Raw genomic sequence first — 25,578 nt, forward strand, 5'->3', positions numbered from 1 at the left:
AATAGCATATCACACAGTATTAAAACATAATAAATGAACACAGCCATGCACATGTAATGGTAAATATGACCTTTATCGGTCCATTCTTTCACAAAAACTTCAATTTTAAGTGTTTTTAATGACATTTGGGGTTATTTTTACACAAATAACATTTTTCAGGAGTTTTAGTGTCAATGAGATACATAGAGTGATATTTGGATTTGTACCAATAGACTATTAAATTACTGGGCTGTGAACAGATTTGACATAGAATAAATAACAGGTCTTTGAAAAGTTATTTGAAATTCCACAACAGTCAAGGACTTTCCTGGTGAGGTTCTGAGGACTTTGAAGGTCTTTCCAGGAGTAGTTTGAAATTTCAGGACTTTCAAAGGCCTTTCCCGGAATGGTCTACAATTCCAGGTCTTTCGAAGAAATTTCTACAAGATGTTTGAAATTCCAGGACTTTCCAGGATTAGTCTGCAATTCTGGGACATTCAACATTCAAGGAGTGGTTGAAATTCCAGGATTTTCAAAGACATTTCCAGGAGTGGTCTACAATTCCAGGACTTTCAAAGGAATTTCCAGAGTGGATTAAAATTCCAGGATTTTCAAGGTATTTTCTGGCTGACATGGAACCCTGACACATATATCCCATAATTTCATACATAATTAATTTATTGAGCTATATATTACAAAATGTAAACCACCATAGAATGCTGTACTAGACAAAAGGAATAAGCATAACAAAGTTGAGTAAATTTGAAAAGTCATTTCACCAAATGGATCATTCCCTAAACAGTTCACCCCTATCTACATGTCTATTGAAACAACCCTCCATAGCCAATGTAACGGATTAGTCCATTCTACTGCAGGAAATAGGGGTGTTAATACAACTAAAACTATACTTTCTTAAAAATGCAGATGTAAGTGTTCTTACACTTGGCAGACTGCTTGTTATATGTAAGTCATACACAGACTAATGGAAAGAAATTTGGCCACAGCTTTCATTATTTTGTTGACCTCCCCTGTAAAACTTGAGATGAAACAATTTATTTATTGAGAATCACAGATTTAGCGCATGTAGCTAGCTCATGGCTTCTCTGGGTACCCAAAATGCAATGAAATGCATTCCATTTTCACGTAACCCAAAGCTCCACAGTAATGTCATTTACAAATTACCCTGACTCAAGGTGACCAATTATGTTGTTTTACATCGTAACAACTAGTTTTCTTGCTCACTTTTCGACAGTTGCTGGTAACTTTATCTTAATCATCATAATATTTTTTTTCAAATTATTAATATCATCGTCCAAATGGGTTTTATCTGGAGATTTCCATGTCTTTGAATTTGTAAAATTTGAAAACGTAATAACTCAACAGCATAAATACAGGATTCCAGGAATATGACATTATGATCACAACCATATTATTATATAATTATTATTATTATTATACTTTTGTAAATTTTATACTCTTCTGAATAAATATGATAATTTGAAGGAAGAATAATTTCAAAATTTGAAATTTGATGGAGTATATACTAGACTGTAAGATACATCATGTCACTGCCCTCACAGGCCAAGGTGGTTGGTCGATGTGTGAGGGCGCTCTATCACTGCATTACTCACAGACTAAAGAGACACTGGTTATGCAGAGGGTGCATGTTAAGAGTTGCAACATAGTTTGACCCTGCAAAATAACAAAGCTTTTCCCAAGGTATTCCAGTTTCCTGGTTTAACGATATAAGACACCTGCACCCTGTTCAGTGGTTACCATATCAACAAATTCCTAAATTCATTTGGACCAATAAATGACATTATCCCTATACGATTATTATTATAACGAGGAGGTGGAATGGTTGACTTTGTTGCTGGTGATGGAGTTCATGCACAAAACTGGTTTTCCAACAGTTGTGACTCAGCAAGGAGGTTGAAAACCTTGGTAGATGTAGAAAAAGGGGGGGGGGGGTGTGTGTTTTACCTAAGCAATAATTGATCTCTTGATAACTGATGAATCTGTTGGCTAGCTTACTTTTCTCTGAATCGGTCTGTTACCATGACAACACTAATTTCACCTATATGGCTAAGTCTGAGAGAGACAAAATAAAATTTTAATTTAATATGCACAAACTCATAAAAGTAGCATTTGTACAAGACAGCAAGTATGCAAACACCATAGAAGTATCTGTGAACCACTAGCTAGTAGAATACATCCAATTTGACTGACAATGAGACTTCTCGGGGAATGAAATAGTACAATTTTACTACATGAAGTTCGAAAATACAAAGTGTTTGCCCTAATACTTGAATTTCTTCATGAAAAAGACCACTCAAGTGCAAAACTAGTCAAAGAACCAAACTGTTTTTGTACTGGATTACTACTAATGTAATACTCAAAGTGAATGTACTACAGTGAATGTATATATTCAATATGGCAATTTACAATTGACTTTTTGGCAAGTCTTAGCAAATATCACATTAGAACATGGCTGTCTACACCTGCATGAAAACATAAAGTCCCGGTTGGGAAGAGGGGGAGGACCTAGTGTCAAATTCTGAATATTCTATATATCTTAACTGTTTGATAGAGAAACAGAGTGAAGTGGGGGAAGGGGTCTTTTGACATCTTCTGAAGTTCATGTAGTTTGTAAGGTACGCCGTGACAGGGCGCCCTCACACATCGACCAACCCCTTCCACCTACTGTTAGAGGAGGCCAGTGAGGGTGAAACATCACGACGTATCTTACAGTCTAAAGTTCATGTCATATTTAAATTTCCTATACATGCTTGTTTACTAGAGAATTAGTGACAAAACTCTCTCTAAACTCTGACTAACAAACTTTCTGGTCTAAAAAAAACAAAACATTTGTATGTAAATGGTATAAACATAAACATAGAATTATTCATCTATGGGTATTAACAATCACTGAAACACTGAAAAGATTTTCCTGCATGAAAATAAGAACATTGCACGAAAGTTTTCTGAATGACGTTTTTTTTTTTCATCAGTGTACACAAAATTTCACTTACACAAAATGCCCTACATATACAAGTCTGATAAGTTCTAGCCATCTGCAATGCCAGTAATATGAACATTAAATTCTGTTTCTTTGCTTGACCACATAATTCTAAATTTGTAAAAATAACCAGCTAAGCTGTGGCATTTGGTTAGGCATAGTCATAACCAGTTATCTTGGAATAAGTCTCTGTGTTGACTATGCTTTGATTATTGAAAAACAAAAGATTGTATAGTTTGGCCACTAGAGGGTGCTATTTGGAAGCATATTGTCACCCGGGAAGGGGTTGCACAAACTGATTCAGGGGTAACAAATCCATTTGTAATCTGGTGTTCCCCAGACAGGTAACTACAAAAATTCAGTGATCCTACAGCCAATCTAGTGGTTCTGATTGTTGTCAAGGTTGTCATTATTAAAAAGAAGTGGTCTGTAGTCCAGGACCATCAACCACTGGATTAGCTCACCCCTTTTCTGATTAGTATTATAGCATACTTTTCGGAAGCAATCCCTTCCCACGTTTCATAACATAAGTTGATGGCACTCAAACATTATTATCTCCTGTTGCTGATTAACAATTAAGTTATTTTACATACCTTCGATGACAAAAATATTACCCCACATTATCCCTCTTAAAACCCTTGTCTCAAAGCTGTATGCTATGTAGTCTAGATTCTATCCATGACTTTGAATCTTAAGATCTCTTCACACCATCTAGCTCAATGAGAAACTATGAATCAAAAGTTGTTCATGTAAATGAGTAAACCTCAAACTGTTACAATGATGTAAACAATGTATAAGTAGCATTCTGACCTGACAGATGTACCCTATTTGGACATTACATATCTGCCCCCAATAAACGCTAACTTATCATTGGACAGAATTCTGTGATTCATTAACAAAGACTTGATGTTAATGAATATGTGGATGGCTTCAGTTGAATACGAAATTTCACCTCAGCTCCTCATTGAGCTAGACATGAAAAGAGATTTGAAGCCACAGATAGCCTCTAGACTAAATACTACATGGGCACCAGAGTATAGCGCATTTCAACTAAATAACCCCCCGGGAAGGGGGGGGGGGGGGCAAACACTGTGTTAAAAAAACCCATGATTTTATGACCTCTGATACAAGTGAATACTGAAGAGTAATCATGTACATATTGTATTAAAACTATGGTTCAATATTGTACAACAAATATTATCTTGATGGTAAATGCATTCAAAAGAACAAAAAAAACAGTATCCCTTGTTATGATATACTGTGTCCATGTAAATTACAGTTTGTACATGTACATACAAAACATGTTGTCTGCTATGACGCTTTCTCATCTTCCTGTACTCGTACTGTTATGAAAGTTCCACTGTGTACTCGTACTGTTATGAAAGTTCGGCACAGTGGACATGTCTCAACTTGCATTGCACATTCCATGCACAGCCCCCTGTAGAAAGATCATAATATTGAGTCAAATCTTGGTACCTGTGTAACATCATTTTATATCATGCTCCTAGGGAGTAAAACAAAGTTGACATGTACAGCTATAGTACAGCTATAGTAATGCATGTGTAGAATGGACGTCAAAATGTCAACTTAGAAATCAAATATTGTTACTTTTAATGACTTGCCTAGGTGGTATTTCAGTAATAAGAATTAAACCTTTATGCTGAGGAAAAACAAAAGCTTGTATAAATTAACTGAGTCTGAACATGTACAATTTCATTTATAGGTTTTTTTTTGTTTTCCTCTTTTGAGTATTTTATTACGTTGGTGTTTTCACAAGTTTTGCTGACAGAGATGGAATCCCCCCCCCCCCATCTAAATCAGAGGGGTTTCTCATTACATTGGGGTATAAAAAGAAACCAGTGTACATAGTACCATCAATAACTAGTAGAGAGGTAAATCAGCTAATTAGTTTTGAAATGTTTCAAGGATTGAAGGACTTACAATATTGGCAGTGTAAGCTTACAATAAATTTATTATTAAGGCTACCCAAGATGGCTTCCCTTTGTATCCCGCTCATTAACTGTCAGATGTCTTTGGCCATCAAGGTATGTCTAGCTGGTTTACTTATCATCATCGGCAATGTCGAACAAAACCCTGGTCCTCCCAAACTGAGAAGCTCAGAGGCAGCTACAAAAGAGGATATTGCCACTCTTCACGTAAAATTGGACACCATTTTAGAAGAAACTAAAGATCTCAAAACCAACTTTACGTTGCTTCAAACGAGAATAGACAATGTGGAAGACGACCTGTCCGAATTGAGAGAACAAACTTCGGAAAACACTCAGAAACTAGCTGGCCTTGAAGCTTTTCAATCTGAACTACAGAATTTTACAGCTGAAAATTACCACGCAAAAAAAGTAGACGGCAATATGGCTGTTTCGGGAGAAATGGCTGAAAATTGGTTGACCTCGATTTTACGCGATATGAAAAAGTCTATTGATGTCATCAAAAGAGATAAGGATGAATTAGGAAATAGAAGCAGACGTAACAATCTGGTGTTTTTTGGTGTACCACAAGACAGAGAAAATGAAAAGTGGGTGGACTCGGAAGAAAAAGTGAAAAACATTATTCATGACCAGCTGAAAGTGGACGGAGATGTGGAATTTGAACGTGTACACAGAATTACCAACGCACCACATGTTAGAGGCTCTAAACCTATTGTTGCAGGTTTCAGAAGTTTCAAGATTAAAGAACAAGTTCTACACAAGGCCTTTAAATTAAAAGGTACCGGTATCTCTATTGGGGAAGATTTTTCAAGGAGAGTACGCAATATACGTGCAAGGCTATTAAGATATAGACAAACCCTGATAGAAGGCAACCCAAGCGTTAAAGCCTATCTACAGTATGATAAACTTGTTGTTGTAGAGTCGGACTGTAAACGAGAATTTCGAGTAAACGAATTTTCCGATGAGATAGTGGAACGATTATTTAAGCACCGAGGAGTTGATGGGAGTTTGGTTTCTTCGTAGGGGTGTGGCCAAGGTCCGAACAAGCAGTGCGCGAATTCAGTGTCATTGCTAACCTGGAATGTTCGTGGTTTGAAAAGACATGAAAATAACGAAGATGTTGTAAATTTTTGTAAAGAGTATGATATAGTTTGTGTCTTGGAAACATTTTGTAAGGAAAACGAAATTAGTTTTTTACATGGCTATCGAGCCTTTTCTTTTCCAGCAATTAGAAAGTCAGATAGGGGACGTCCTAGTGGCGGTGTTACTATTTATGTTAGACAGGTTCTGGTAGATAAGATTTTGAAGGTTGATGACAAGTCGTTAGAAAATTGCGTTTTTCTCACTTTCGACAAAAGTTTATTAAATATTGACAAGGACATCATATTGGGTTGCTGCTATTTTCGGCCGCAAAATTCTACAGATGAGATTGAAAAGTTGAGTGACCATCTAACAGATGTGCTGGGTGTAAATTTAGACAAATGTATAATCTTAGCAGGAGATTTTAACGCAAGGATTGGTCAATTGAACGATTATATAATCGACGATGCAACTGATCACATTCCTGCATTAGATAATGTACAGTATGTGTCTGACGATTTTTGTCTAAAGACAAGGCTACAACACCTGCTGGTAAGGCTTTGATTGATTTATGTAAGAAATTTAATATTCATGTTTTGAACGGCAGAATTGGGAAGGATGAAAATGGAAGTTTACGTGCAGAGAAAAGAAACAAATTTATCAGAATGTTGTGAGGGAGAAACTCAGGCAAGCTACGAAAGTTGGTTCTTCAAATATTTGGGAAATTCTGAACTCTTTTATCAAACGTAAAAGTTATGCTTCAAATGATATAAGCTTATATGAGTGGTACGAGTATTTTTGTAATCTTTATCAGCAATGTGGGGATTCAGAGCGTGGTGATAAAGATTTTCTACAGTCAGTTGATGATACCTTAAAGAATTTGGATTCGTTATTTACTCCAGTTGAAGATGACAATGATCTAAATGCTCCGATCACAGAAAATGAAATATTGGCAAGTTTGAAAAGTTTGAAATCTGGAAAGGCTCCTGGTCCTGATGGATTACCTGGTGAATTTTACAAATACTCTGTAGATATTATTATGCCTTTTCTTTCTGTCTTATTCAATTCAATTTTTGAATCGGGAAATTTCCCAGATACATGGTCACGAGGGGTCATCATTCCATTGTTTAAGAAAGGAGACAAGAATGACGTAAACAACTATAGGGGCATATCACTATTGAATGTTCTTGGGAAGATTTTCACGTCTATCTTAAACTCTATGCTATCAAATTGGGCTGACAGTAACAATATTATTTCCGATTGTCAGGCTGGTTTTCGTAAGAATCATAGCACTGTAGACAACATTTTTGGTTTGCATGCCGTAACTCAAAAATATTTAAGTGTCAGAAAAGGCAAATTCTATTGTTTATTTGTTGACTTTTCTAAAGCCTTTGATAAGGAAAACCATTCTTTATTACTGTATAAGCTTTCTGTTCTTGGTGTTGATGGCAATATGTTTTCCATTTTACGTTCAATGTACTCAAGTGTAAAGTCTTGTGTTAAGGCAGGTGAAATTGCGTCGAGATCTTTTGATTGTCCAGTTGGTGTTAGACAGGGCTGTATGCTCAGCCCAATTTTATTTACATTTTTTATAGAGGAACTAAATAATATGTTAATTAATTCTGATTCTATTGGCATTCAATTAACACAGGATTTGCATGACCTTTTCTCATTGTTATATGCAGATGATGTTGTTATTTTTGCGGATACAGTTGTATACTTGCAAAGACTTATCAATATTTTAGGTCAATTTTGTGAAAAATGGGAAAAGAAGGTAAATATGGACAAAACGAAAATTATGATTTTCAGAAAGGGGGACATAGAGCCAAATCGGAAAAATGGGTTTTGAATGGGCAAATTATTGATGTTGTAAGCTATTACAAATATTTAGGTCTACTTCTCTCCTCCAGAAATACTTGGGGCAAGGCCGTTGCTACTTTAGCTGAGCAAGCAAACAAAGCTCTGAATATTTTGTTAATTGCAAGTAAAAGAATTGGCGGTTTCCCTTTTGACATACATTTCATGCTGTTTGATACAATGATCAAACCCATTATCCTGTACGGCTCTGAAATATGGGGCTATCAGTGTTATGATATTATTGAACGTCTTCAGCGTAGATGGTGTAGGGTCTTTCTGGGCTTACCACCTAGTGCGACTAACGAGGCAGTTGTAGGAGAGTGTGGACGCGTACCAGTTTTCGTATGGTCACTTAAACGTTGTGTTAATTTTTGGCTTAAATTAATCGAGCTACCTCCCCATCGATTGCCTCGTCAAGCGTATCTTATGTTATATAATTTAGATTTAATGGGTAGACACAACTGGGTATCCTCTGTTAAAAATATTTTATATTCTTATGGGTTTGGACACGTATGGCTTTGTCAAGAAGTAGGAAATAAGGATACCTTTATTAGCGAATTTGTAGCAAGAGCACAAGACATTTCGAAACAATTATGGTGGACTCATATACAGTCTAAACCTAAATTGCGTACATATGTAAATTTTAAGAGCTTACTTGAACCCGAGAAATATTTGTTTTTGAACTGTGATTTTAAAGTACGACAGATTATGGCATGTTTTCGGTGTGCATGTTTGCCTTTAGCTATTGAAATAGGTAGACATGAGGGTATAGAAAGTACGGCTAGATTTTGTCAAATTTGTAAAAGAAATATGATTGAAGACGAGTACCATTTTTTGTTTGAATGCTTCCTTTATAATGATTTGAGATTGAAATTTATTCCAGAGAATTTCATACTGTTTCCTAACCTATGTAAATTTATTGTAAATTCAAAAGATGATGCTGTCCTTAGAAAACTATCAAGTTATATCTATAAGGCTTTTCAGAGACGTAAAGAAATTTTGTCTTCAAGTTAAGTGTTGATTCTGATTTTTTATAACTTTACCGTACCTCTGTATGTTTGTATGTAACTGTGCTTTGATTTCACTGTAATGTAGATCCCTTGATTTCACGCACTCTGTAACTGAAAGTCATGATCTGACTTTGAATTTTTGTAACCTCCTTGCAAATGGGCCGGAGGCCTGGAAATGCAATAAAAACTATATATTATTAAGGCTATATATGATATTCAAATGACCAGCATGAATGGAATAGACACAACTGTGATTTTCAAGATAAACTCCTGTATATAAACAATTACACTCTTTTGGAAAGTACAATTCAACTAAGTGTGGTATCTGAAAACAGGAGGTCGTAAAATAGATGTCTTGTATTCAATCTCAGTCTAAGGTTCAATCCATTGTATTGTAAGATTGTCTATTAAAAATAGTGTTTCTAGTAAGGTCAACTTCACTCAGTCTACATATCGGTGTTATATTTTACAACCTCCTGTTATCAGATCACTTGGCGTTGATTGTTTGAATTGGACTTTCCAAAGAGTGTAATTGTTTATAAAACAGGGGTCGAATCAATTGAGTTTATCTTGAAAATCACAGTTGTGTCTATTCCTTTCATACTGGTCATTTGAATTTCATTTAAAGCAACTTAAGGTACAATATGCCTCAGAGATGAATTTCACATAAAGATTTTTAACATTTCCCCAATATTTGTCATCAGAAAACTTGCTTGTGGTATTTTTGAAATAATAAAAGAAATTTTGAGGTCTGTCTCTTGTCTTGTTTTCAATGGGATTGACAATAATAATTTCCCATATAGTTAATGCAGTATTTGGTGGCCATATTGGATTTGGTGGCCATATTGGATTTTAAAATGGCAATTTTTTACATCATTTTGACCTCTATTGTATCTACATGTACTTGTAAGGTGACCCCAACTCTTAATTTTAACTATGGGTTGGACATTTCTTGAACAGATTAACAGTAAAGGTTTATTTCTATGGCCCATTTCACATTAAGTCTCCTTCCCCACCAGTGTTCAATTCACTTGGTATTTCATATAATACAGATATAAATAAAGTGTATGGGTAGACAACTTTTGTAATTTTCAAAGTTGACTCACAATGCTTGTTATTACAAAAGAATATTGACAATGTTTTTTTCTACGTAGGACACAAGTAAAATCTTTGAGAGTAATTGAAGTAGCACAATTTGGAAATACGATAAAACTGATACTACTTACTTGTGCTCACATGGTTTTAACATTGTATTTGCCATTTTGTCAAAACAGAGATTGCAGGCACCTTCACTCACACTGATATGCCGTAACAAGGCTAGCTTCTTGTGCCTGTAAGGTGGTAATGATAGAGCAAACAAATATAACATAAAATCAGTACTTATACATTGTACCAAATAAACAAATGGTCAAATTGAAAGAACATACAAAACTCCCAACTCTGAAATACGACTCTGGTAGCCGAGGCTTCAGTTTACTAAGATAGATATAAACTAAAAGTAATATTGTTTGATGTGGTAGATTACACAAGTGGCTGATAGTGGTTCCTCTGTTGTGCAATTCTAATCATCCTGTGATCAAGATAGTGTAAACAGTGGAAGTCCTAAAACTGTACACTGCAGGTTTATAAAACTAGCTTTCAGAGAGCTGTCCTACCAAAACGAACAGACATTCAATAGCTTATCACTGTCGTATCAACATGTTGTGACATATAGACATCAAATCACAGCAAATCACAGCTACAGTCTAGGAGTTGTTTACTTGGCTTTTCAGTCATAACATTGTAGGAATTTTCGAAAGTGTTGTGCAGTAAATAAGAATTTCTTTTGTCAGGAATTATAATTCTTGTGTATATACTGGTAAGGATCAGGAACATTGGAATATCTATTTCTCCTCTCTGACTGTGTGCTGAGCTTGCTGACAAACAGACAAGTGACATATACAAATGACAAGTTCAAGTCCATCTCACCCAAACCACTTTGCCGGGAGTTGGATTACATCGGAATTAAGTTGAGTAGATTACTGAGCAATAACAACATAACACTCAGCAAAATGTATCGAAATGGGTTCAAATTTGGTGCAGGAAGTACTTACTTTGTTAAATAGATTCAAAGTTGACTCAGGAAGTACTTACTTTGTTAAATAGATTCAAAGTTGACCCAGGAAGTACTTACTTTGCTAAATGGATTCAAAGTTGACCCAGGAAGTACTTACCTTGGTAGAATAACCCTGTCTTCATCACCTAGTAATGCATGATCATTAAAACTGTTAAATTTCTGTGATGGTGGGAATTTATAAGGCATCATACCAAAATTAAATTCACACTGTTGAAAGGACATAAAACTAGCTGCTGCAAAGAAGCCAATACTGCAATCAAAACAGAAATGTCTTGTTAGCTTAGTATCTAGTATCTAAAATATACAACTCTCAGGTTTGAACACAATGCTATATATGAATAAGTAAACAAGTACTAAACAAGACAGGCTAAAGGTTCTATTCGATCGATAGTTTTTGGAAATACTTTGTTATTCTTGCTGTGTATGATTGGTTTAAGCAATTTTCAACTTTAAGTTATTCAATAGGGTCTCTGCGTTCATCACTTTGTCTTCAAGTAGAGATTTGTGAAAGACTTTTTCCATTACAGACTCTAACTTCATGCAAACATGCAAAATTGGAAACATCAGCTGGAATTTGAGATGAGTGTATATTCCTTGAAAGATACACACATGAAATTTATGTATAACAAAATCTAGTGTAAAATGTCTGGCCACTTAGTATTCATGTATGCAATGTATTCAAATGTCATGATAATGACAGAATTTCAATAGAGATCATTCACTGGCCTCTGATTGTGCACTGTGTCAAATGTTGTAATTCTATTCTGTTCTTACAGTCCTACCACTTGCAATACAAATGAAATTTCTCTTACCCAGCTGATTCAAAGACTTGATTCTCAGGTGGCAAAGTGTTGCCATTTAATGAAAATATCATTTCTTGTTTCTCTAAATCAAGAAGAAATCCAACCACATCTCCTACAACAAAAATAAATCTACAGTTGTAACTTTCTTCATTTGCAAACAAATATACATATACATGCACATGCACACACGCGTACACACATGCATGCTCATGCATGCACACGCACGCACGCATGCACACACTCACATACATACATACATACATACATACATACATACATGCGCAAGCAAACAGACATAAAGGCACACACACACACACATATGCATACACACACACATACATACTATGCCAACAGCCGTACAAATGTAGACATGAACAGATGGACAGACGGACAGACAGACAGACAGACAGACAGACAGACAGACAGACATTGTCATACCTGGCTGCCACGTTGGATGTGAATGTGCTCTACTTTTAGCATTGTACCAGAACAGTTGTCTACATCCATCATAGGAGAGAGAAAACTCATCATCACCTATACCATATCCTTCCTGTAGAGGGCGGTAAACGATATGAAATTATCAAGGAATTATTGAATATATCTATGACATTAAGTGCAGAGAGATATCACTGTCCACTAATTTACCATTTAGTTTAGTTAAGTTTAGTTCAGGTTAAGTTTAAGTTTAGGTATTTAGGTATGAAAAACTTGTCTGGCAGAGCTATAGAAAAAAAACTGATCAAAAGAATAATCCTATGTTACTATGGAAACAACTGTTACACACTCACATGATTAAGAAATTTGCTGTCTTTTGTTGCCCATCCAATTTGCATAACACCGGGTGTAATAATGGTTACTTCATAATACCAGACTCCAGAATCAACACAGAATGTACAGCGGACACTCTCAAATGACGAAGCATCGCATCGTGCCTGTAATATGTAAGATGTACCAAAGAAATCAACACACAATGTACAGCGAACACATCAACACAGAATGTACAGCTGATAACATCCGGTACGGTAATGTATATACAGCAAGTAGTAAGACAGCTTGAATTGTTTCCAAAAAGTTGGGTGTATTTTTCATGTGATGAAGAATAAGAGAAAGTTACAGTTATTGTGACATTACAGTATATTCATCATCATAAAACCACAGACCTATTCATTGCTGCAAAGGTACAACATGTGCCACCTTGAGACAAGTTTTCATTGCGTCACTAGGAAAATACACTCTGTCTGATGAGAATTGTTATTCTTACTTACCTCTAAACCATTGGGGGATATCTTGAGATATTCACTCACATCGTTACTATTTAACATGGCATTACAACCTGCCAAGTCAAGTGTTTCATATGTGTATGCTCTACCATCCATTACAACTGAAATTACAAGAATAACATACAGTTTAACAAAAAGAATCAAAGTAAGCACCCATCAATACTTACATATATCTATTGTCTCTGCATTTTAGTTACATGGTAAAACAAATTTTGAAATACATTTGTAGATTTCTATCTATGAATTCTAAACAAGAATTAATGTAGCAGCTATTTCTGTTGGCTTTCAGTTTCAGGAAATAATTGCTACATAACAGCCCTCAGGGTAATAAAATGAAATGGCAACACTTTATTGCCTCAGTTGCTGTTCTAGTAGCAGTAGATGGTTAGCAGCAGTTTTACTGTCTGTACACAGTGGGAGTATAATTGAGAACAAAGTCTTGTTTATGTTTGGACAGGAAGCTATTTACAAACAGGCTGTACTGAGAACAAATGTTAGTTGTATCTACCCAAACAAGTGAAGTGGACATCTTAAAATAGTACATGAAAATGATGAATAAAGCAGATGTACTGTTTTTGTATTTTGAACTAACCCTTGCTTTGTATGTGGCTAAAATAGATATTTATTTCTCTATCTCATAGACAAGGAGTATGTATTCTGGTGAAAGCTTTTTCTTTCTTTTTTCTCTCTACTTAAAACTTTCAAGTATGATGTAATTTTTTGTCTTGACACGGATGTATTAGTAATCATCCATAGTCTTGGGTTGACTTGTTCTCAGTGCAGTCTGCATAGAAAATAGCTTCCTGTCTCTACAAACACAGAGAGTTACTAAACTCATATAAGATTACAAAAACGTATTACCTATCCACTATGTTGTAAACATGGAAATTTTCACCAAAGACAAAATATGAAGGTGAAATTTCTTGACCATTGTACTGGGCTTAGTAACGTGCAAAAATTAGACTATAGGAACTGGTGAGCACCTTTCAATCGCAAAAATTTCTTTAAAATATCTAACTTTAAGTTTATACTTTATAGTCAGTGTTTTTTGCTAAGGTTAGGGAACCCCAATAACAGAAATGTGGAAATTGTAAAAGTTGTAAAGTTTTCCATACAATCTACCTTAATTTTGTTTGCGATCTCTGGTAAAATGAGGGGAACCTCCGATAGATTTTACCTGCTTACCACCCTTAAAAGTCACCATATGGATGAAGATTGGGGGTATTTATTTCGGATTTTTATGGCTTCCTACTTGGAAAATCACTGTGAAACAACATTAACAAAGTCCGTGTTTGCAACTCATTAATTAATGTGTACGTACAATAATGAATATTTTTACACATTTAAAAAATAAACCTTTTTGCTCTGTATTAAGTTACAAATACAGACTTTGTCAGTGTTGATTCACATTGATTTTCAAGTAGGAAGCCATGATAAAATTGTTTTATAAATTAAAAATCCAAAATAAATACCCAATCCTCATCCATATGACCACTTTAGCAAAAATATTGGTAGTAAATATTGATTAGATATCACCTTTAGTGGAATTATTCCATCATGGCATCTGTAAATAATGTAACATTCTCTTTTTTAGTGAGAGGGAAAAATTACTCTGGTTTCATAGCGAGACTTGTGTCACATTTTGGAATGTTATTTTTTTTATAAACTTACTATTATTGTAAATTATCAGTGATTTTGTCAACTTTATACTCTTCAAAGCATTTTTTTTATCATTTACTAACATTTCACGTCGCACTGTACACTATCTTACCCACAACTCTCTCTGATTGGTATGCTTGGAAGTTCCTTATTTTATAACATCATCAATAACCCATATTTGTCAACATTTTAAGCATCGTAATTACATTTAATCAATATGCAACAAAAGTGCGTCTAGGAATCAAAAATAAAGTTCTAAATTATGCATAAAATGTGCTAACAACTAAATGAAACATGTACTGTGAATAAAACACTTTTCAATGTCAAAGTATCACTAACTTGGGTAGACAGTGTGTATGATGAGTTTTAATATGTAAAATTCTTTTGTCATACCTATTCAAATAAATCTATATCTTTGGCAAAGTCATAACAGGTGCATATATTTTCCTTAGTTTCATAGAAAATATTTTGCATATCTTTCAAGAAAATCTGTTGACAAATTTCTAAAATTGCTACTTCTACAATAAATCATTGATACCAGAACCAATGAAAATATGTATTCAGAAACTCATCAGTGTCAATCTACGTTTTGAAAATGGCAAAAATGTTTTTACAAAATCCTGTACACAGGTGAGATTTGTATAAATCAGAGAGAGTTGTGAGTAAAATATTGTACAGTGCGTCGTTTGTGTTTGTACAACATCATTGCTAGATTGAAATATTTGTCACTGCAACCACTGTGACCTGGTTTGAATATGAATGCAGATGTACAACTACTGACATCAGACCATGGACAAACAGAACCTGTTACAAACAGGGAAAGTAAACAAATGATAACACTTGGCACAGCATGCTTGAAGTACAGAGACTTGTATTACATTCCATCATTTGATAAGAACAGTTTTATGGCCACTTTACCTATTAGCTGAGTTCACAAACAAATGTACAGTTCTCATGGCATTTCATGTACACATAAAGAGGCCATTAAACTGTTCTTTTCAAACCATGGTGTGTAATACAAGTCTCTGTTATTCCAACATTCTCAACCAAGGTTATTAATCCAATTCATTTGTTTACTTTCCTTGTTTATAAGAGGTTCAGTTCGTCCACCATCTGATGTCAGTAGTTGTATATGTGAAAAAGATGTAAATACAGTGGTATGATACACATCGTCAAGTTATCACCATAACGATAGCTAATACCACTGGTATTAGTAGGAAATGCAACTCAATGCTACTGTACCTTGATACTTAGGAACGATCGCACAATGTCACACAAGCTCAATAAACAAACTTTTTTCGTTTAGAGGATTCTGGCACCAATACGATTGTTGAACTTCATTTTTGCACTTCGAACCAAATTTTGAAAACAGGTTCTGTATTTACTACCGACATGTTGATATCTATATTTTTACAATTGACTTCCAATGTGAGATACATTGTTGGGTTTGAACATTTCCAGTAGTATTTTAAAGTGTTTGCCATCATGTTTTACATTGCATCGATCGTAGTAGTGTGACTGCTACAGTTGTCATTGTGGTTTACATCATATATAAACATGACAGTGTCGCACTTGTGAATGTTCTGTTAGGGGAGGGAAGAAAGGGGTTTTGTCCTAAACGAATAAAGTTCATTTATTGAGCTTGTGCAACATTGTGCAATCATCCCTTAGGCACATAATCTTCAGTGAACAAAAATGAAATTTTCAATTTTCATCGTAGCACACTTTGAAACACACGTCTTTCTACTTTCTCTACAAATATTGTCCTCTCAACAATGTTGTAGTCAGTGTTTCCAGATTCAAATACACACACTTTTAATGGTGCATTTTTGTAAATAAGTAAAGGTAAAATAAAGACAGATTTATGTTATCAGGTGTGAATCAATACATTAACTTATCCATGGATCATCATGTAAACCAAGTGTCTAAACGGGTCAATCACAATTTGTACAATTTACGTCGAATACGTAAATATCTCAATCAAAGTGCAACTGAAATATTAGTTCACTCACTGATCAGCTCCCACCTGGATTACGCAAATGTAATGTTGTACGGTATGCCAGCGTACTTATTTGACAAACTACAACATCTACAGAATAGAGCAGTACGCGTTATTAAAGGCTTGAGGAAATTTGATAGCGTATCCCAATCACTAATTGAGTTGCATTGGCTTCCTGTTAAGGCGAGAGTGGAATTCAAAATCATTTTGCTTGTTTATAAAGCTCTGAACGGCAAGGCTCCAGTGTACATTGCAGATATGCTTGAGGGGGTTTGCAACTCCAATTATAACCTAAGAACAAATAGCAGTCACAATCTCGTAGTTCCACGGTCTTATAATAAATTAAATGATAGGGCTTTTGCCGTATGTGGTCCGAGACTATGGAATTCCATTCCACAAGAGTTGAAATGTTTAGATGAAATGGAACAATTTAAAAGAGGGTTGAAGACATACCTGTTTAAAGTTTCTTACAACTTGTAACTGTTGATTTTAGCCATGTTTCTGTTTTAAACACTTTTAGGAATGGTTTTAATATGCTATTGATGTGTATTATTATTATTATTATTTTATTTTTTTTACAGTATTTCTTAAATGTCAATGCTCTTTTAACTTATCAAATGTCTCTTTTAACTTATTGTGCAGCGCTTTTGAATATTTTCTTTTAAATAGAGGAAGCGCTTTAGAAATGAAATAAATGTTAAATGTTAAATGTTAAAAACTTACATATTGTGACTTTTAAAGTGGCCATATGGATGAGGATTGGATAATTATTTTGGATTTTTAATTTTTGAAACAACGTTATCATGGCTTCCTACTTGAAAAAAATCAATGTGAAACAACATATGCCAAAGCCTTGCTTGTAACTCAATAATTAAAAAGACTGATAAGTGTGTAAAAGTATTTGTTATTGTACGTACAAACTTTTTTTACACATTTTTTATAGCTATTTACATTATATTGAGTTACAAACAAGGACTTGGTCTATGTTGTTTCACATTGATTTTTCAAGTAGGATGCCATGATAAAATTGTCTTATAATTTGATAATCAAAACTGAATATCCAATCGTCATCCATATGCCACTATAAGTATACACAATGTACTATAATCAAATGTTTTCATCTGCTATATAAAAATGTAGCCAAACTGTAAAAGTATTGTCTTCAGCTAAAATTTTTGAGTATTAAAATATATGAAATATAAGCCGAAGTTCCTGCACAAACTCCTAGTGTATTGACAATCGTAGCCAAATGGCGTCTATGACCTTTCAACTTTGCATTATGTCAAAGGTCATGTACAAAAACTATCAAGCGTTAACCATCAGTAATTTGAATTTGTACAGATTTACTAAAAAAAGTAAACACAACAGGCAATATTACAAGATATATGACGATGTGTTAAATTTGGATTTTGTCTTCCATTTCACTGACTAATGAGGTTTCTATATGAAAAATAAAATAACATTATTGTTACCGGTACCTTGGCAGTCATTTCTTTCATTCTCACAAATCAGAGCTGTTATTTCTTCCAAGTCTGTAAGGTATGCCATGAGAGGGCGCCCTCATACATTGGTCAACCCCTTGAGAGGGCGTAACAATATGATCTATCTTACAGTCTTATTTCTTCTGTGACACTGCAAAATCATTGCCTCTTGGCGATGCGTCTTGGACGGTGTCGTAAAACAGGCTGTGGTATATGCTAATGATTTATTTGAATAGGACACATAGTTACAACCTTTCTCATTGAACTGTCAACTATTTACTGATTACCTCTGTGTATACGTGTATCATATCCATGTGACATAGTATAGTTCAAATTTGATAGTATGACTTACCGTTATATTACCTGTGAGCAGTGTGCCCTCTAAGCCAATTTGATGCACCACTGACGCACACAATTTCTAATGACGCACCAAAATTTAGTGTTCCCCTATCTCTTACTATGTAGTGACTCACAAGAAATGGTATTTTGACTCGCAACAACAAAATTCACCATGTCTCAGAATGCATTGTCATTTCAACTTGTGGTTATACTATCAGCATTTGGCTATACTTACAAAATAATCATATACTGTATAGAACATAGTGCACTAGTAACATTCCCTGTATTCTTCTCAAGCATATCACTGTTAAAGTGGCCATATGGACGAGGATTTGGTATTTATTTTGGATTTTTAATTAATAAAACAATTTTATCATGGTGTCCTACTCGAAAAATCAATGTGACACAACATTGACAAAGTCTTGTGTTTGTAACTCAAAACATTGCAAAAAGCTAAAAAAAAGAAATTGTAAATAGTTTGTTTTTGTACGTACAATATAAAAACAATTTAGAAATTTTGTTATGATTTTGCAATTTATTGAGTTATAAACAAGGATTTGGCATATGTTTTTTTCACATAAATGTTTCAAGTAGAAGCCGTGATAAAATTATTTTATCAAGTTATCAAAACAAATACCAAATCCTCATCCATATGGCCACTTTAACGTGTACACAATGCAAACTGTAAATCAATTTAAGCTTGACATGATAACAACTCAATTAGATCAATACACTGCAGGTAAACATTTGCTGATAAAAAAAATACCAATGGCGTTGTAGCACAACTGTAGTTTTTAAAAATGTTTATCCATATGCTAGTCTATGCTAACAATAGGTGTTTATTTGCTGAATAACTATCCAGTTGCCTATCCAACCATGTTGCTATCTTTACGATAAATGCTATCATTTGGCTGTTGCTATGGGCGTGGTCATGTTGTTAGATATATTTGCATACATTGTGTATGTTTTTGTTCACTTGTGTATGAATTCCTGATATTGTCTTTGCAATATACGTGATCATTTGGCTGTTGCTATGGGCGTGGTCTTGTTGCTAGGAAAATTTACATACATTTTTTGAATGTTTATTCAATTGACTATTAAACCCTGTTGTTATCTTTGTGAAATACACCACCGTTTGGCTGTTGCTATGGGCGTGGTCATGGTTACTAGGGTATTTGCATACATTTTTTGAATGTTTATTCATCTGTCTTTCTATTCCTGTTGTTATCTTTGCAATATACGTGATTATTTGGCTGTTGTTATGGGCGTGGTCTTGTTGCTATGCAAATTTACATACATTTTTTGGATGTTTATTCAATTATCTATTAAACCCTGTTGTTATCTTTGTGAAATACACCACCGTTTGTCTGTTGCTATGGGCGTGGTCATGGTTGCTAGGGTATTTGCATACATTTTTTGAATGTTTACTCACTTGCTTACCAGATGATGTTATTTGACCAAAATATACTGCCATTTGGTTGTTGCTAAAGGGCGTGGTCATGGTCGCTAGGGCCAATTTTGTCAAAATGTTTTTAAGAAAATCTGCAGAATAACAGTTTCAGAAACATCTCGCCAAGTTTCAGACTAATTGACCAAGTACTTTTTGAGATATAAGTTTTTGACCAAAAATGAACATTTTTACACCTAATTTGCATATCACTCATGGAATCATGGTATGCTTAATATTTCTTCGTCCATACATCCCTAGATACATTCCCATTAAATTTCAGCCCAATCTGCTCAGTAGTTTTAGAATTATAGATTTTTAACCAAAAAGACACATTTTTAGCCCTAATTTGCATATCACTGATGGAATCATCCCGTCATGAACAAATCTTACTTTACACCCCCTTAAGAATGTTCCCACCAAATTTCGCACCAATCTGCCCAGTAGTTTCTGAGTTTAAGTTTTTTGACCAAAAATCACATTTTTTGACCCAAATCACACACCTGTGATGCGATCATTTTGATTTGAACAATTTCCCAACTAGACACCCAAAGTAATGGACCCACCAAATATCGTGGCAATCGGTTCAATGGTTTTTGACTTTAAGTTGTTTACACACACACACACATCCACACACACACACACACACACACACACACACAGACAGACAGACGCCGGGCGATCCCTATAGCACTACTGAACAAGTTCAGTTGTGCTAAAAAACCCTCATGGTTTTTCAACAAGATGCAGTTGATACATGTTAGGGAAACGTTATTAACATTATCTGAGATATATTGATGCTGACTCAGCCGTGTTATTAACAGTTCAGTGAAAGAGATTGTAAGGAAACGAATGTTTCATCTCATCATTATATCAACTAGAGCTTGGAATTTTTATATCTGTATCTTTCCTTCGAATGACATTTACATGTCGCACTTTTTCCATCTTAGGGCCCAGGAGGGGCCATTAGTATGTGAAATTCATGACCAACCTGGGTATATATATACCTATTGTAAATCTCACTGCATGCACTAGACTTGCTCAAGTCGCCAGGCTTTTTTCTCTCTTAATTTGAATAAAGATTTTTTTAAACACACATGTGTTTCTGTGTTAGATGGTGACCTGAATGGTGATTGCAAACAGTTGGGTGAATACCTTAACGCATGGGAGACTACTAGTAACTGAAAAAAAGTTGGACATTTTTCAAAACTGAATAACATACTCAAAACAGTTGAAGAATATGAGACAAAAAAATCTCCCCAGAGACTGGTGCATGTCTGTGTATGCACATAAACCCATAGAAATGACATTAATCTGAAGTGCAATATTACACTTTCACCTCCCACACTCGGTTATCTTATTATTATTCAGATGGGGATTCACACACATACAGTGAGGTCTGCAACAGATGTATTATTAGTATTTTGTACATACATTTATTCGGCCTAACAAAAATATTGTGTGGTGTCTGTGTTATTGGTTTCTTCCCATCAGATGTACAGCCATTGCAAATTGGAAGAACAGTTTTATATTGTCTTTTTAAGTTGATGTCAGGTTCTGCATCCACTTTTTCTTGCAAGACTTCACAATTTTCACGATTTCATTTTTTTTTCTTGAATATGTTAAATTTTCAGGTCGGTATTGAAAAACTAGTTGAGGTCGGGTAACCAGAACCAAACAATTTTTTTTGTTAGGTCATACCTAACACTCAATTATGATAATATATTCAAATCTGCATAGGTAGATACTTTTTTTATATACTGTCAACATTTCCGTACTTGTACACCAATTTTGGTTAATAAAATGTGTACTGTGTAACAATATATTACATGTAGAAGTTGTTTTCATTTTCCCTGTATGGTATTCCTGTGTAGTCTGGTAGTGATTATTCTAGAAATGGTTATAGTTGGGTATGCATATAAACAAAATGTGACGTCATAGAAATTTGTTGTTGGTCTTAAGTTTCCATATTTAACTGGAATAATCCACTGTAGTTTTATTATTAAAATACAGCGATGAAAGAGGAAATAGAAGCGATGGTAACAATATCCCTGGTAACAGCTATCGCATTCACCGTTGGGGGCGCACCACCAAACGAGAGCGACATGATCTTCAACATAGTGTTATCATATCTGGTCCTGCTTGCAGACGGTGCAGGCGTTTCGCTACTTGCAGACGGTGCAGGCGTTTCGCTCAGCACCAAGCAGGACTATACAACCATAGCATAATCATACCGTGCACGAGTTGTGTGACATTAATCCGAAGTGCAAAATTACACTATTGTTAGTATTTTGTACATACATTTATTTGGCCTAACAAAAAAATTGTGTGGTTCCGCTTATGCTCAATTTTAGAATAGGTGTTTTTTCCGTTGTTTTCCATATGGTCTCTGTGTTTTTGGTTTCTTCCCATCAGATGTACAGCCATTACAGATTGGAACAACAGTTTTATATTGTTTTTTTTAAGTTGATGTCAGTTTCTGCATCCACTATTTCTTGCAAGACTTCACAATTTTTGCGATTTTATTTTTTTTCTCGAATACGTTAAATTTGCAGGTCGGTATTGAAAAATTAGTTGAGGTTGGGTAACCAGAACCAAACAATTTATTTTGTTAGACCATACCTAACACTCAATTATGATAATATATTTAAATCTGCATAGGTAGATACTTTTTTTATATACTGTCAACATTTCAGTACTTGTACACCAATTTTGGTTAATAAAATGTGTACTGTGTAACAATATATTACATGTAGAAGTTGTTTTCATTTTCCCTGTATGGTATTCCTGTGTAGTCTGTAAGTGATTAGTCTAGAAATGGTTATAGTTGGGTATGCATATAAACGAAATGTGACGTCATGAAAATTTGTTATTGGTCTTAAGTTTCCATATTTAACTGGAATAATCCACTGTAGTTTTATTATTAAAATACAGCGATGACAGAGGAAATAGAACCGATTGTAACAATATCCCTTGCAACATCTATTGCATTCGCCGTTGGGGGCGCACCACCAAAGGAGAGTGTCATGATCTTCAACTTAGTGTTACCATACCTGGTCCTGCTTGCAGACAGTGCACGCGTTTCGCTACTTGCAGACGATGCACGCGTTTTGCTCAGCACCAAGCAGGACTATACAGTCATAGCATAACCATACCTTGCACGAGTTGTGTGAGCCAGCTAGACCAAGTTAAAGTTTGCTAGTTTTAGTGTACAAATTAACAATATCAAGGAAGAATGAGTTGTCTACATGATGTCGTATATAGAGAAAACAGAATTTGAAGTGTACTGAATGAAACTCACATATATTGATATTTCAAACAAGCAAGGGAGATTATGTGCCAACTCAAGTATACATTATTGTATATATTTTCATTGTTATGATATTTATCATGAGCTGTATATACCACCTCAACTAGATAATATATTCAAATCTGCATAGGTAGATACTTTTTTACATGCTGTCAACATTTCAGTACTTGTACACCAATTTTGGTTAATAAAATGTGTACTGTGTAACAATATATTACATGTAGAAGTTGTTTTCATTTTCCCTGTATGGTATTCCTGTGTAGTCTGGTAGTGATTATTCTAGAAATGGTTATAGTTGGGTATGCATGTAAACAAAATGTGACGTCATGAAAATTTGTTGTTGGTCTTAAGTTTCCATCATTAATTGGAATAATCCACTGTAGTTTTATTATTAAAATACAGCGATGAAAGAGGAAATAGAAGCGATGGTAACAATATCCCTGGTAACAGCTATTGCATTCGCCGTTGGGGGCGCACCACCAAAGGAGAGCGTCATGATCTTCAACATATTAGCCCCATCTACACGTAGGTCGTCCTACCTGAGGCAGTCCCAAGTCCTACCTGAGGTAGAATAGGTTTGTGTCTGCACATATGAAGGTTGCGGCATAGATGTCGCGCATTCCGTCCTGACAGTACATAGGACGAAGTCAGGAGGGTTTCAGGAAACCTCTCAAAGGTGTCCTAAGTCAGGACAGTTTCAGGACGGTTTCAGGACGCGTTTGCGTCTACACAGGCTTCAAACTATCCCGAATCCTACCTCAGGTAGGATTTTTAGTGCCATGTAGATGGGGCTAGTGTCTGTATTTTGTATGTGTCATTCATAACAAAAAAACCATGTTGTGTGAGATGTAAAAAAACATGGTGCTTGGTCTTTCTGGTTTGGTGGCACCTGCTTAGCTGTCAAATGCAAAAAACTCTGACAAAGCTACAAACTAATAGTATCAAACTTTATCAAAAAAAGACCCTGCAACATTATGACTAGTTCATTAAAATGTTATTTCATTTGAAAACTTTTTTGTTTATCTTCAAATGAAAGACAAGGAAAACAACTTACTTTCCAAAATGTGTTTTCTTACAGCCAGGGTAGATTTCTTTGTAGTTAAAATACTGGTCAATATCGAACAACTTCAATAATGTTTTGGCTTCAGGAGGAGTTTCTGTTCTATAAAAAATATTCAAAAAGAACATACAACAATGGAAGATCAACTATCGGCATGCTAACACACATACAAAAAGTAAAACTATTGTTGATACACGTTGATATAAGCTATTAATTGATGTGATTACACTCAAAGTAGGGTGGCATTTCTGATAGCAAGTTTTCCTCTAGTCACCACACATAGTCACTCTCATTCAATGTTTGCATTATCTTGATTACAGGGTGATTGTATGCACATAGCCAAAGCACTGCTATTACCCACTTGTGTAATCTACCACATGCAAGAATAGGTTTAGTTTGTGTCTATCTTAGTTAGCCAATAGCACATTTTCCAAAGTAATATATGTGATTGTTATCAACTAGAACAGTATACATAGTTCTGATAATAAATACTTTAGATTGTGATTATAATACTTCTAGTGATGTTTTATTCCGTACATTGCATTGGACACCATTCAGAAAAAGGGTTTTATATAATGAGTCAATTTTAATGTATAAAGTACAAAACAATTTAGCACCGGATTTGAATGTTTTTAAAAGGATACACAATGTTCATAGTCGGAATACTAGATCTGCTGCCAGGGAAGATTTATACATTTCAAAACATAGAACCAAGTTTTTTAAGAAAAGTTTTACCTACAGTGGTGTAAAAATATGGAACAGTTTGCCACTTGACTTAAAATCATGTCCCTTACTGCAGGCTTTTAAAAGCAAATGTAAATGTCATTTTTCAATTTCAAGTGATTCATAATTTCAGTTGTGTATTGTTGATGTTCGTCTATTTTGTTATTGTACCTATTATATTTTTGCTTGTTTTGTCCTCATTTGATGTGTGCAGTATTTAATGTATATATTGTATATATTTTAATGTTTTTCTCGACACTGTGTGAGAAGAGCCACTGGCTCAACAGTCTATCGAGATTAAATAAAGTCTAATAATAATAATAATAATATCACTATATTATTACAACAGTCTCCAATTATGGGTTGTCAGTGGTCAAGTGGTTAGCTCATACGCTTCTTACCCCTACAGTCTGGGTTCGAACCCGCCAGGTGTTGGCTGGGTAAAATTAAAATTTAACCATGTCTGTATG

The 25,578-nt window shown here is 34.8% G+C and overlaps 1 protein-coding gene across 4 annotated transcripts; it reads right to left on the reverse strand.

Moving 5' to 3' along the window:
* Positions 1-669: 669 nt before the first annotated feature.
* LOC144437252 (RING finger and SPRY domain-containing protein 1-like) lies at positions 670-24,489 on the reverse strand. Of its 4 annotated transcripts, none has more exons than XM_078126152.1 (9): positions 18,227-18,294; positions 14,627-14,654; positions 13,076-13,191; positions 12,599-12,742; positions 12,249-12,360; positions 11,820-11,922; positions 11,105-11,257; positions 10,118-10,222; positions 670-4,436 (listed from the first exon to the last, which is right to left on the reverse strand). In XM_078126152.1, exons 3-9 carry the CDS (start codon positions 13,184-13,186, stop codon positions 4,310-4,312), a joined length of 855 nt encoding a protein of 284 aa, XP_077982278.1. In that variant the 5' UTR covers positions 13,187-13,191; positions 14,627-14,654; positions 18,227-18,294; the 3' UTR covers positions 670-4,309. The 4 variants fall into 4 exon arrangements, 3 of the variants coding, with proteins under 3 accessions (XP_077982278.1, XP_077982277.1, XP_077982276.1); XR_013481010.1 differs by lacking the exon at positions 14,627-14,654 and adding an exon at positions 8,930-9,060 and having other exon boundaries at positions 4,304-4,436; positions 18,227-18,418; XM_078126151.1 differs by lacking the exons at positions 14,627-14,654; positions 18,227-18,294 and adding an exon at positions 24,380-24,489.
* Between the last annotated feature and the right edge of the window lie 1,089 nt (positions 24,490-25,578).

The sequence above is a fragment of the Glandiceps talaboti genome, chromosome 7, assembly GCF_964340395.1.
Source record: "Glandiceps talaboti chromosome 7, keGlaTala1.1, whole genome shotgun sequence".
Lineage (NCBI taxonomy): Eukaryota > Metazoa > Hemichordata > Enteropneusta > Spengelidae > Glandiceps > Glandiceps talaboti.

What these genes read in the sequence shown, in the direction of transcription:
- LOC144437252 (XM_078126150.1), bottom strand. Translation starts at nt 18,296, where the DNA reads ATGGCATACCTTACAGACTTGGAAGAAATAACAGCTCTGATTTGTGAG. An exon ending in TGAAAGAAATGACTGCCAAG is followed by an intron (nt 13,192 to 18,226) that starts GTACCGGTAACA and finishes TTGTAATTTCAG; the next exon opens with TTGTAATGGATGGTAGAGCA. An exon ending in CAAGTCTTTGAATCAGCTGG is followed by an intron (nt 11,258 to 11,819) that starts GTAAGAGAAATT and finishes TTTTGATTGCAG; the next exon opens with TATTGGCTTCTTTGCAGCAG.